The sequence below is a fragment of the Tursiops truncatus genome, chromosome 1, assembly GCF_011762595.2.
Source record: "Tursiops truncatus isolate mTurTru1 chromosome 1, mTurTru1.mat.Y, whole genome shotgun sequence".
In the NCBI taxonomy this organism is placed as follows: domain Eukaryota; kingdom Metazoa; phylum Chordata; class Mammalia; order Artiodactyla; family Delphinidae; genus Tursiops; species Tursiops truncatus.
This window is the reverse complement of record NC_047034.1, coordinates 71,811,232-71,823,971: the sequence shown is the minus strand read 5'-3', so window position 1 is coordinate 71,823,971 and position 12,740 is coordinate 71,811,232. Positions and strand designations below refer to the sequence as shown.

Here is a 12,740-nt window from a genome sequence, read left to right as displayed (position 1 = left end):
CTTCCCTGGTGGTCCAGTGGTTAAGAACCTGCCTTCCAATGCAGGGAACGCGGGGAACTAAGATCCCACATGCCATGGGGCAGCTAAGCCCACGCGTCACAACTACTGAGCCTCTGCCCCCCCAACTAGAGAGCCCACGTGCCGCAACTACAGAGCCCAAGCACTCTGGAGCCCACGAGCCACAACTAGAGAGAAGCCCGCGTGCCGCCAACGAAAGATCCTGCGTGCCGCAACGAAAGATCCTGCATGCCGCAACTAAGACTCGATGCAACCAAAAATAAATTAATTAATTAAATTTAATTTAAAAGAAAAATTAGCTAAAAGTAAATTTAAAAGAATTAACATTTATTTGATGCTTACCATGTGTCAGATGCTTTGTTAAGCATTTTACACGCTTTTAATATTTATATCAACCTTAAGTAGGTTACATAGTTATGTCTGGATTATTTGTAAATTTCAATTAACTGATGTAATATCTGTGCTTCATTTACAGAAATAATCAAAAGCTGAATGTTACACACTTGGTGCGGGATAATGTGTTTCAATTTTTAGCTAAATTACATGGCTAAATTTTCAAATTCAATACCAACCTCTCCTAACTGAATAAATGAAAAATAGGCAATTTGATGCTATGGTTGCTATGTTGGACTCAGTGTATATTACCAAGAACTGGCTAGAAGTTCCACACCCCACCCTCTCCTTCCTCTTTCCCTGTTTTGTTAGGTGAAGACATTCAATGAAGCTTGCCTGATGGTAAGGAGACCAGCCCTAGAGCTTCTGCATTACCTGAAAAACACCAATTTTGCTCATCCAGCTGTACGATACGTTTTCTGTATCCTTTCCTGCTTGCCTGGGCTATCTGAGCCAATGCTTTCCTTCCTCAAATGTGGGAAAAGAAGAAATGCTTTATTTGTTGACAGTTGAAGTGTCCCTTTCAGTGGTGTTTTCTTTCTTTCTTTTTTTTTTTTTTAATTAAGAAAATACCTTTATTTTTAGCCAGAAGGGGTTAAGTCAGAATTGACACTCCTGTAGTAAGAGTGCATGAAAATTCTAATATTTTGAAAATTGACTAAATTTATTTTCCTCAGGAACTTGTTTCTTTTACTCCTTGCTCTAATTGGAGATTTTTGCAGTCCTAAATTTAAAAGACATAAGTAATCTATTTTAGTGGTACTGTCAAAACAGCTTTTTTTAAAAGAATTAGGTATGAACATATTAAATAGCATATTAACATACTCCAACTTTTGGTGGCTCATCTCTAAAATGACCCAATTCTTCATCTCATGTTGTGTTTCTCCTGTTTTAGTTTATCACTTAAGATGCTTCATTTGCAGTTGAGTAAGAAGAAAGTCCAACTCACAATGGCTTAGGTAATAAATGATTTTTGCCTAAGGAACAGGAACATCAGGTTTAGGCTCAGGTTTGGTTATTTCAGCAGTTCATTGAGGTCATCAAGAACTCAGATTCCAGGACCTCCCTGGTGGTCCTGTGGGTAAGACTCCGCTCTCCCAGTGAGGGGGACCCGGGCTCGATCCCCGGTCGGGGAACCAGACCCCACAGGCATGCCAAAACTAAAGACCCTGCGCGCTGCAACCAGGACCGGGTGCAGCCAAAACAAACAAATGAATATTCTTTTAAAAAAGAGAGAACTCAGATTCCTTTAATCTTTCTGCTGTCATCCTCACCATATTAGGTTTTGTCTCCAGGTTGATTTCTTCATGTTGACAAAATGGTTACAGCAGCTCCAAACATCTCATCTTCACAGAGCCATGTCCAAAGGCCAGAAAAGTAAACATTCCTTTCTTGCATTCTTTTTTTTTTAAAACAAAGAAAAATTTCCCAGAAGCTTCCATCAGACATCCCTCATTTCATATTGCCCAGAATTACATCACACATCCATTCCTAAATCAATTCCTGGTGAGAAAAAAGAAACTACTATTCCTTTCTCTTTTTTTATAAATTTATTATTTTTAAAAATATTTATTTATTTGGCTGTGCCAGGTCCTAGCTGCAGCACACGTGATCTTTGTTGCGGCATGCAAGATCTTCAGTTCTGGCATGCGGGATCTTTTAGTTGCGGCATGCAGGATCTAGTTCCCCAACCAGGGATGGAACCCGGGCCCCCACATTGGGAGCGTGGAGTCCCAACTACTGGAAGGTGGTGTTTTCTTTAACAGCAAGTGCTTTAGATGGCGAGAAGGGAACAGGAAAAACCCTCAGTCTTTGCCATAGTATTCATTTCTGTGCAAAACAGGATTGGCTGATACTGCATATTCCAGATGGTAAGAACTTCCCTCACTATGTTGGGGTTAGTTATTCTGTTACTGTGGTAACATTGTGGCTTCAATTTTCTGACAGGGCTCTGACAACTAAGGGAGAAGTCTTTGCTCCAGGTACAGGCTGGTCTGAGTTAGTTTTGGAACCTTTTGATAATTAGAATGAAGTATTTTTTGGCGCAGCAATCCTCACTTTGATAGCTAATGCCCAAGAGCATAAACTCCCCCCTTAGTGTTCACCACAAGCTTTATTGCCATCAGCCAACAACTTTGAGTACCCTTAGACCCTTTGACATGGTACTGTTTGTCAGCATTCTAGGTTGTCAGCATGGATCTTAAAAACTTAAACTCTCATACTTCTCATATATCCCTCCTTGTTTTGTTCAGTGTTGTTTGCATCCACATTTTCTGCCTTTAAAAACTGCCAGGAAGCTGAGGTGACCTTTAATCCATTTATTTGTGTATTGTGTGTAATGATAATATTTAAGATGGACCAGACCAAAAAGTAAACCTCTGAAGCAAGAAGGCTTTAAGAAATATATATGGGAAACTAAAGTCATCTCCCGTAACTTAAAGAAGCATAGAGTATTTTGAGTTGAATACAGTCAGTTCCTGCCTAGTTTGTTTTCTTTTGCCTTTTGATTAGCTCATCTTTGGGTGAAAAACTGCCGGGATCTTCTGCAGTCCACCTACAACAAACAGCGCTTTGATCAACCTTTAGAGGCTTCAACCTGGCTGAAGAATTTCAAAACTGCAAATGAGCATTTCTTGAGTCAGGTGACTAGACTCCCAGAAGTTTGGTGCTGGACAATCTTTTAAGATTTTTATCTTCTTTGTGCCCTGAGTACCAGTAGACTATGGAGAACTAATATTGTAGTTGGGATAACTATACCATTTTGTATTTCTTTCATACATTTTATTCACAGTGAGTTCACACGCTGAAACTCATTTATCCATGTAAAATAAAGAGGCAGCAGTAAGCTAGTCGCATCTGGTGGGTAGCAAAGTGAAGTCCAGATTGCTTCATTGACTTTTCCAAGGTGACAGCCTAAAATCCTCTAAGACACATTTCAACTACATAATTTTCTCCAGATTAGATCTCTTAGGTACCAGAAACATATTCGTAAAATTATTCTCTAGTGATGCTTGGATACAGTCTCTAGGCCAGGGATTTTCAACTCTGGATGTAAGTCAGAATCACCTAGGAGCTTGTTAAAAATGCACGTGCCAAGGCTTCATCCTGGGCCTTTTTAGTCAGAATCCCTTACTTTTTTGTGTGTGTTTTTTTAAGCTCCAGGCAGAAATGGGCTAGAAAGCATTCACTTCCCTGCTGAGCTCTCTTACAAGGCTTGAAAAATAGATGAAAATAGAATGCTAATAACCTTAGCCTCCTACCCTACCTTCTTAGCTAGGGATGGGTTCATCCTTAGGCTAAGTGGCCTTTTTTGGTCTTTGTTTTATTTTTAGATAAAAGTTCAAGAGAAGTATGTCTGGAATAAGCGAGAAAGCACTGAGAAAGGCAGTCCCCTGGGAGAAGTAGTTGAACAGGTATAAAAAAAGACACTGAACATGTACTATGTCTAACCAGAGACAGCCTCTTGTAGGACTGCAAGCCACTGTCTCTCTTTCCCTACAGGGCATAACGCGGGTGAGGAATGCCACAGATGCAGTTGGGATTGTGCTCAAAGAGCTAAAGAGGCAAAGTTCTTTGGGTATTTTTCGCCTCCTGGTGGCAGTGGATGGAGTCAATGCTCTCTGGGGAAGGACCACACTGAAAAGAGAAGATAAAAGCCCGGTAGGAAAACTGAGTTTCTCTATTTTGGTTTCTCTGATTTCAGAACCCATCATATACGTAGGCTGGGACATAGCCTTCTAGACCATGCAGTATATTTTCTTGCCTTGGAATATTTGAAATAAGATGTATAGTGAAAATAGTATCAGAAGGAGATGATGCCACATTCCATCATCCACTGAATACCAAGAGCATGACAACAAAAGCTGTGGTTTCTTTGTCAATTTTCTTCTTTCTATTCTCTTTTCAAAATGATGTTCTCTGGTCTAAGCAGAGACGATCAGAAGCATCAAGGAAGGGGGTGGGTTGGGGTAGTGGGTATTTTCTCCCTTGGTAACTCTTTTTAATCTCCAGAAGCATGGCAGTTTGAGGAGCAGTGGCCATGTAGCTTATTCCAGAGGTACCTTCAGGTACTATAGTTATGTAGTAGTTGAGGATTTTTTTTTCCTCTTTTTTTTTTTTGGCCTCACAGCACAGCTTGTGGGATCTTAGTTCCCTGACCAGGAATTGAACCCAGGCCCTCGACAGTGAGAGTGCAGAGTCCTCCAGAGATTTCCCAGCTGAGGATTTTCTAGTTGTTGTCAGTGCAGATATCTCAGGGGAGCATCCGGGCAGAGCAAGTAATGTTCTCTTCTCTCCCTCTTTTCTCCCCTTCTCCTCCCTCTCACCTCTGTCTCACACATTGACCGATGTGCAGATTGCCCCAGAAGAACTAGCATTTATTTACAACCTGAGGAAAATGGTAAAAAATGATTGGGTGAGTGCACATGATACCTAACAGATTTCAGAAAGAAATGTATTTTCGTTTTAAAGATGTTCAACTGCCTCATTGCTAATACCTACCGGTCTCTAATTTTATGGACAGAAAGTTCTTATATCTTATTTAATTCTCATAACTGTACCAAGTTTTAAATCTATATATTTGTTTTCTTATCTTTCCACTTGACTGGAGTACACTTATTCAAAACCATTTTTTTTGAAATATTGGCATAATTTCACTTTGCTGCAATTGTTGAAGGTGTTTTTATTTCTTATCAACTTTGGAAAGGATTTTGATAAATTTAAGATCATGTAGCAATTTATTGTCAGAGTCAAATTGAGAATTAATAATCAAATTAGTTGCCAGTTAACTGTGCTAGATCACACTGCCATACCACCATATGGCAAAAAAAAAAAAAAACTGCAGATGATTAAAATGCATTTTTCTGTCTTTTTCAAATTCAGCTTTTTCTCCTTTCTTTCAGCAAGGAGGCGCCATTGTGTTGACTGTGAGCCAGACTGGGTCTCTCTTTAAGCCCCGGAAAGCCTATCTGCCCCAGGAGTTGCTGGGAAAGGTCAAATCACTGGAAAATTTGTTTACCCTTAGATAGTCATTCTGTCTAAATATACATACATATATATATATTTTTTTGGACATAATTTCAGACTTGGAGAAAAATGGTATTCCTCTGTGACTTCAGCTAGATTTCTAAAATGTTAACACTTTACCATGTTTGCTTTACTCTTTCTCTCCATCTATTTTTTTTCCCTGAATAATGTGACAGTAACCTGAGATATGATGCCCTCTTTTATCTCTAAATAATGCATATTTCCTAAAATCAAAGATATTCTAGGGCTTCCCTAGTGGCGCAGTGGTTGAGAGTCCGCCTGCTGTTGCAGGGGACATGGGTTCATGCCCTGGTCCGGGAGGATCCCACATGGCGCGGAGCGGCTGGGCCTGTTAGCCATGGCCGCTGAGCCTGCACTTCCGGAGCCTGTGCTCCGCAACGGGAGAGGCCACAGCAGTGAGAAGCCCGCGTACCGCAAAAAAAAAAAAAAAACAAAAAGATACGCTAATGTATAACCACAGCACAATTTTCAAAATCAGAAAGTTAACATTGACTGTTACCTAATCTATAGAATATATTCTGATTTTGCCAGTTATCCCAGTGTCCTTTACAGGAAAAGAAAGTCCTGGATAATGCACCGCACTCAACTGTCAGGTGTCTTTAGTCCCCTTTAATCTGAGACAGATCCTCAGTCTTTGTCTTTTATAACCTTAATATTTATATCTTTGTTTTTGAAGAGTACATGCTAGTTATCTTATGGGTTATTTTATGGGGTTGTCTGTTTTTTCCTGACTATACGTGATGTTAGAAGTTATAGTGTGTCTTCTCAGTGCATAATATCAGAAAGCACATGGAACTTATTTCTCCTGTTACTGGCAATATATACTTTGAACACTTAGTTAAGGTGCTCTCCACCTGATTTCTCCTCAGTAAAGTTACTCTTTTCCTTTTGTAATGAATAAGTATCTTGTGGAGATATACTTTGAGACTAGGTAAATATCCTTTTACTTCTCAAACTTCCCCTTACTAGTTTTAGTTTCCATCGGTGATTCTTCCCTAAATCAATTATCATGATAATTGCAAGATGGATATTTTCTAGCTCCACCATTACTTCTAAATGTATCAGTTGGCCCTCTCTTATATTTAAGAATTTTCCTTTCTCCCTTGTGTATTTGTTTCAATATAGACATGTGGATTCTTATTTAATGGGTTTAGAACCCATTAAATAATTACTATCATTATTTAGTTTGCTGCTTAAGATATCCCAGATTTGGCCAGTAGGAGCCCTTCAAGCTGGCTTCTCTGTCCCTTTAACATGTCCGCATCATTTTTCTCCCTACCTTTCCTCCTCTGTCCCCATCATTTCTAAGCACTTCTTTACTTTTGACACAAGAATATGTTCCAGGGCTTCCCTGGTGGCACAGTGGTTAAGAATCCGCCTGCCAATGCAGGGGACACGGGTTCGAGCCCTGCTCCGGGAAGATCCCACACGCCACAGAGCAACTAAGCCCATGCGCCACAACTACTGAGCCTGTGCTCTAGAGCCTGTGCTCCGCAACAAGAGAAGCCACCGCAGCGAGAAGCCCACACACCGCAACGAAGAACAGCCCCCGCTCACCACAACTAGAGAAAGCCCGCGCGCAGCAACAAAGACCCAACGCTGCCAAAAATAAATAAATAAATTTATTTAAAAAAAAAAAAAAAGGAATATGTTCCAGACTCATCTTGTACTTTCCATGCCCTAGCCCTAAAATCAGCCATTTCTTCAAGGAGCTTTGGTTCGTTTTAGAGGAGAATAGTATTTAGAAACCAAGACCTGAGTGCTAGGTATACTTATTGCTACTGGGATGTGGATGTCACTTCTTCTAGGCCCTCCAGCAGAGTTAGTAAGTAGATATATGCACTATTCATATATACAAACATACATGTATGTGTGCTATATGCATATATGTGTTTATATATACACATCCACACACATCTGTATCTGTCTCTCTATATTAAAAAACCATAAATCTGATACCTCTAGTTCCAGGCTAGCATCCCAGCATTCATTGTATCCTTCACCCTTTCCATATTTGTAACCCTCTTCTCCAACGATAATCTCTCATTCACAGTGTATTTACATATTAGCTCAATCTTAGATTATAGTAAAAGTAGTTTCAGAATTGCTAACCCTTGCCTCTATACAAATAAGCTGTGAACTAGAGGGCAAATTTTTTTTTTTTTTTTTTTTACTTCTGTCTTATTTAGGCTCAATATCTTTTAGAGCAGTTTTTATCTTTAGCCTAAGGGTCTGTTGTTCAAATATTCTGTTCAGAAGTTAGTTTGGGTTAGTTTCTCTCCTCCCTTCAGTGTTATGTTTGAACTTTGAAATACAATTTGATTCATTTGTTTTAGTTTATATAGGATCTTTTCCCCCATCCTTGTCATTTTAATTTTTTTGAGTATATGAACTATCAAAACTGTTGTTGACTATTGAAGTTAGAACTGTAAAAAAAATTTAAACACGTATATGATTATGTGTGTATACTCTCAGATAAGTGGCATTCCCCCCACCGCCCCCCACCGCCCCTTGCCTCAAGCGTTATCTCTTTTTTAAGTATATTTGTGGCCATGTAGAGCAAGGGTAGCCAGCCCCAGAGAACGTGGAGTAGAGGAGAATAGAACAAAATCTCAAAGACCTTATCCTCAAAGTGTTTAAATAAACACTGATTTGTCACTTAACAAATACTGTATCTTTATCCTTTTTCTTCTCCAGGAAGGATTTGACGCCCTGGATCCCTTTATTCCCATCCTGGTTTCCAACTATAACCCAAAGGAATTTGAAAGTTGTATTCACTATTATTTGGAGAACAATTGGCTTCAGCATGAGAAAGGTCAGTTGCTTAGCTTTTTCCTCTCACAGAAGAATCCCACTGAGTCAGAGCCTTGATCTCTTCTTCCCTCAGCAGCAGCCTGTAATTTGTACTTCATCTTTTTTCCCTTTATCTTGACTTCTTTCTGGCTAATTAGATGGTACAGAAGGTGTGGGGTTGGTTAAAGTTCGATTTACAAGAGACATTATATCTCTCCCTAAAATTCTCACGTTAGTCTAGAATAAGATGCTCATGCTAACAGAGGAGGTGAGACCGAACCCAGGTGATTGGGTTGCTGCCACACTCTGTCACATTTATTCATCGTTCAGCACACTTGCATTGAGAGGCTCATATGCTAGGGCACCCCCAGAACAACTGATGCTGTGTGAGAGGCTACTCCAGCACCAAACCAAATCCTTGCTATACCTGTCCTAGTACTTGTAGATGAAAGTGTTCCAGCTGCTCATTTAACCCTTGCCCTCAGTTCTGGGTGGGTGTGGGTCTGTTGGGGGGCGGGGTGCAGAGGAAAAATAAAGGTGGTTCTGTTACTAGGTAATAGAGAATTAGCTGCAGTTGGAATAGGTTATTAAAGGAATAGGGGGAAGAGTATAAAGCAGCTGTAGCATGATGAGTTAGGAGGCACAATGGAGAGATTTCTAAAAGGGCCTTGAGAGATTTGACAGTCCTTAAAGTCCAGAGGATAATCTTGAAACAGAGGGAGAGATAGATGCTGGTTGGAGGAATAGGGACAGAAAAGGAAATTATGCATAGAAAAAATAATACTGGCGGATGGAATAAAGGGCCTAGAAGTGAGGTTTTGGGAGTGCTAATTATATCAGAACATAGTCTGGATAACGTAGCCTTTGACTACAGAATTTGCTAAGTAACACAATGCTACAGGAGAAAACTGCCAGTTTTCTGTTTGGCTCCATTTTAGCTCATACAGAAGAAGGGAAAAAGGAGTTGCTGTTCCTAAGTAATAGGAATCCTGGGCAGCTGGAGCGGCTCTGTGCCTACCTCTAAGCCATGGTCACAAGGTACGTGGAAGACAATGGACCTTTCTTCTAATGGACCCAATCAGATGAGGGAGTCCTGCAGTACACAAGAAGAGCAGCCAGGCACGTGCACTTATGGGATTGGACAGGACTGCAGTCAGCTCCCAGCCTTCGTTGCAGTGGGTTCCTTGTGATGTGACTGTGGTGGCAATAAGATGTCCTGAAACTAACATCAGTTTATTAGTTGTGGTTTTCACATTTTAAATAATCATGTAGCTTTTCCTAAAAAATTAAATTATCTTTCTTAAAGTGTTGTGTTATATTTATAAGATGGAAAGAGCCTTCAGATTGGCCAAATTGAATTTCTTTGGCATTCTGCTTGTTGAGACTAAATTCTACAGAAATTTTCCAGACTTTATTCAATTTAGGAGATTGAGACTCAATCTCCTGAACTTCTCACTCCCAGTCCATTCACTTCCTATTTACTCTTTTATCAATGGTCCCTGAGAACTTTCTTCAAACTCCAGCTGAGTCTGGCAACTTTGTATAGTACAGCCCCTTTCTACAGGTTCCTGAAAGAAGTTCTAAACCCCTACAGCATACATTGTATGTAGTGAATTAACATCTTTAATCCATGTAGAATAGTACTGTCTGTGTACCATCTTTCTGAGATGAGAAAACACTGACTCATCAATTTCAGAAGAGTCTGATTCTCTCACCATACCCAGGTTGTTGGTTCCAAAGAGTGAGAAGTTTGATTCCCAGATCTGCTGCTTATTAGCTAACTGTCTGAGCCTATTTCCTTCTCTAATTTTACCTTATCTCTGTTTCACCTTATGTAAAGGTAATAATAATGCCAAACTTTCAGGGATTTTGTGAGAATTAAATCACATAATAAATGTCAGGTGCCTCACACATAGTAGGCCCCCATAAATGATAGGTAGCTACTATTTATAACTTGGATTCTATTAATGCTTTATTTGAACAATTACTACGAGAAGAGAGTCTGAATGTATATCAGCATTTTTCACTAGAGAGCCAGCTGCCCCTACCCTATCCTCCTCAAGGATTCCCTGTCAAAAATAAAACCTCCATCCCTGACCCAGTCCCCAGACACTTTAGCTAGACTGATGTTCTAGCATCAAATTCAAAGATAACAGCCTTATAGAGACTGCTTAACCAGTTGGAAAGTTTGAATCCATTTAACAGATCCCTTTTAATATAGTTCTGCTTCTCTGACTGAACCCTGACCGATACGCCTCCCAATACAGATAGTCAAGCCTTGAGATCTGTCTTTTCAGGAGCTCAGATGGAGCTCCTCTCCATCCTTACTACCACTGCCTTTCATAACCCCATCGCTTCTTGTTTGAGTTACTATAATCATTTGCTAATTTGTTTCTCTGCCAACTACCCGTGGCTCCTCCCTCCAGTCTTTCACTGGGTTGCCTGAGTGAGCTCTCTAAACACAGCACATCATGCAATTCCCTTAATGTCATTCAGTGGCTTCACTATGCCTTTATTTTTGCCATGTATGGGTTACAAAGTTCAAACCATACAAAAACATTTCATAGAAAATCAGGCTCGTTTTCTCTCAGCTCCCTTTTCTAGAGGCAATCAAATTATAGAGACAAAATTCTAAAAAAATACACGTTTTTTTAAACACAATAGTGTACTTACTCTTCTATACCTTGGTGTTTCCAGGTATCTTGGAAATTGTACCTGCCAGGAGTTTTTCTTATAAATCGAGTGCCTGCTCTAAGGAATTTAAAAAGAAAAGGAAATAGCACACAGAACCTCCAAGAGGGACACTGTCACAAGCTCAGCAGCCACAGACAACATCCTAACCACAACAGGGGAGGGTCTGCTGTGATAAAGTCACCAGTGCTACTATGAACATTGACATTGCAGCCTATACTAATGATAATGGCAGCTAGCCCCCAGAAATTGCAGTGCTGCTGCCTCCCAAAAAAAGCAAGATGCCACTGCTCTTACCCTTACCAGATACTTACTGGACAGGACCTGAATCTGATTGACAAGCCTGATCCTTAACTGTAAATGAGGCTGGGAAATTGGCTTCCATCTTTGGAAGGCCAAGCTCATAATCAATATGCCTTCTTCTCTTTCATGAATGTGGAATAGTAAGCTGTATGACTATACTATCATTTATGTACAAAATCCTTACTGAAGAATTGCCTCATTACTTTTGCAATTTGCTAAATATGGATTCTTAATTTTTTCCCAAATAGTCTATCATAATCAACCCTATCCAGTCCCCTTTTTTTCTTAAGATCCTTCTACTGCAGACCTGATCCTCATGCCCCAATTTTTTCTGTCTCCATGCTAAGCCTGCTGCACAGCTGGTCTCTTGGGGCTTTTCTTCATCACTCAGGTGGACTGAATTCAGAATGAAAAGTAAGAAGCAAAACTCTCTTTCTTTTCAGATGACATATTCCTGTATATAGAAAACCTTAGGAAATCTCAAAATAATCTACTAGAACTCAAAACAAGTTCAACAAGGTCACAACAATACTACAAGATTAATATACAAAAACCAATTGTATTTCTCTATACTAGCAATGAAAAATCCAAAAATGAAATTAAGAAAGTAATTTTGGGGACTTCCCTGGTGGTGCAGTGGTTGAGAATCCACCTGCCAATGCAGGGGACACGGGTTCGATCCCTGGTCCGGGAAGATCCCACATGCCACGGAGCAACTAAGCCCGTGCGCCACAACTACTGAGCCTGCGCTCTAGAGCCTACAAGCCACAACTACTGAGCCCACGCACCTAGAGCCCGTGCTCCATAACAAGAGAAGCCACTGCAATGAGAAGCAGAAGCCCGTGCACCACAGTGAAGAGTAGCCCCCGCTCGCCACAACTAGAGAAAGCCCGTGCACAGCAATGAAGACCCAACGCAGCCAAAAATAAATTTATTTTTTTAAAAAATTAATAACTTAAAAAAAGACAAGACATATAAGTGGCTGACAGGATAGTGAAAAGATGTTCAACATCACTACTGATTAGGAGCAAATCGAAACCACAGTAAGATACCACCTCACACCCACTAGAATGGCTATAAATCAAAAAGACAATAATAACAAGTGTTGGGGAGGATGTGGAGAAAAAGCAACCCTCCATGGGAATTCCCTGGCGGTCCAGTGGTTAGGACTCGGTGCTCTCACTGCCAAGGGCCTGGGTTCAATCCCTTTTCAGGGAACTAAGATCCCATAAGCTGCGGGGTGCAGGGAAAAAGAAAAGGAACCCTCAAACATTTCCAGTGGAAATATAAAATGGAAATAATTTTAGAAAACAGTTTGGCAGTTCCTAAAAATGTTAAGCACGAAGTTATCACATGACCCAGCAATTCCACCCCTAAGTATCTACCCTAAAGAAATGAAAATATGTCCACACAAAGACTTGTGTTCAGGCAGCATGAGACTATTCATAGTAACATTATTCATAATAGCTAAAAAGTAAAAATAATCCAAATATCCA

The 12,740-nt window shown here is 40.2% G+C and overlaps 1 protein-coding gene across 8 annotated transcripts in view; it reads left to right on the top strand.

Moving 5' to 3' along the window:
- DAP3 (death associated protein 3) overlaps positions 1-9,555 on the top strand; it is a 29,165-nt gene extending 19,610 nt beyond the window's left edge. For 6 of the 8 annotated variants that reach the window (XM_004315190.4, XM_033857482.2, XM_019933592.3 and 3 more), the window contains 9 exons: positions 724-832; positions 2,190-2,282; positions 2,923-3,053; positions 3,744-3,824; positions 3,913-4,071; positions 4,766-4,825; positions 5,313-5,402; positions 8,155-8,272; positions 9,189-9,555. In XM_004315190.4, the coding sequence (XP_004315238.1) occupies positions 724-832; positions 2,190-2,282; positions 2,923-3,053; positions 3,744-3,824; positions 3,913-4,071; positions 4,766-4,825; positions 5,313-5,402; positions 8,155-8,272; positions 9,189-9,274 (927 nt within the window). In that variant the 3' untranslated portion in view covers positions 9,275-9,555. The remainder of the gene's footprint in view (positions 1-723; positions 833-2,189; positions 2,283-2,922; positions 3,054-3,743; positions 3,825-3,912; positions 4,072-4,765; positions 4,826-5,312; positions 5,403-8,154; positions 8,273-9,188) is intronic. The other 2 variants (XM_033857469.1, XM_033857471.1) reach the window with 2 other exon arrangements.
- Positions 9,556-12,740: the final 3,185 nt, after the last annotated feature.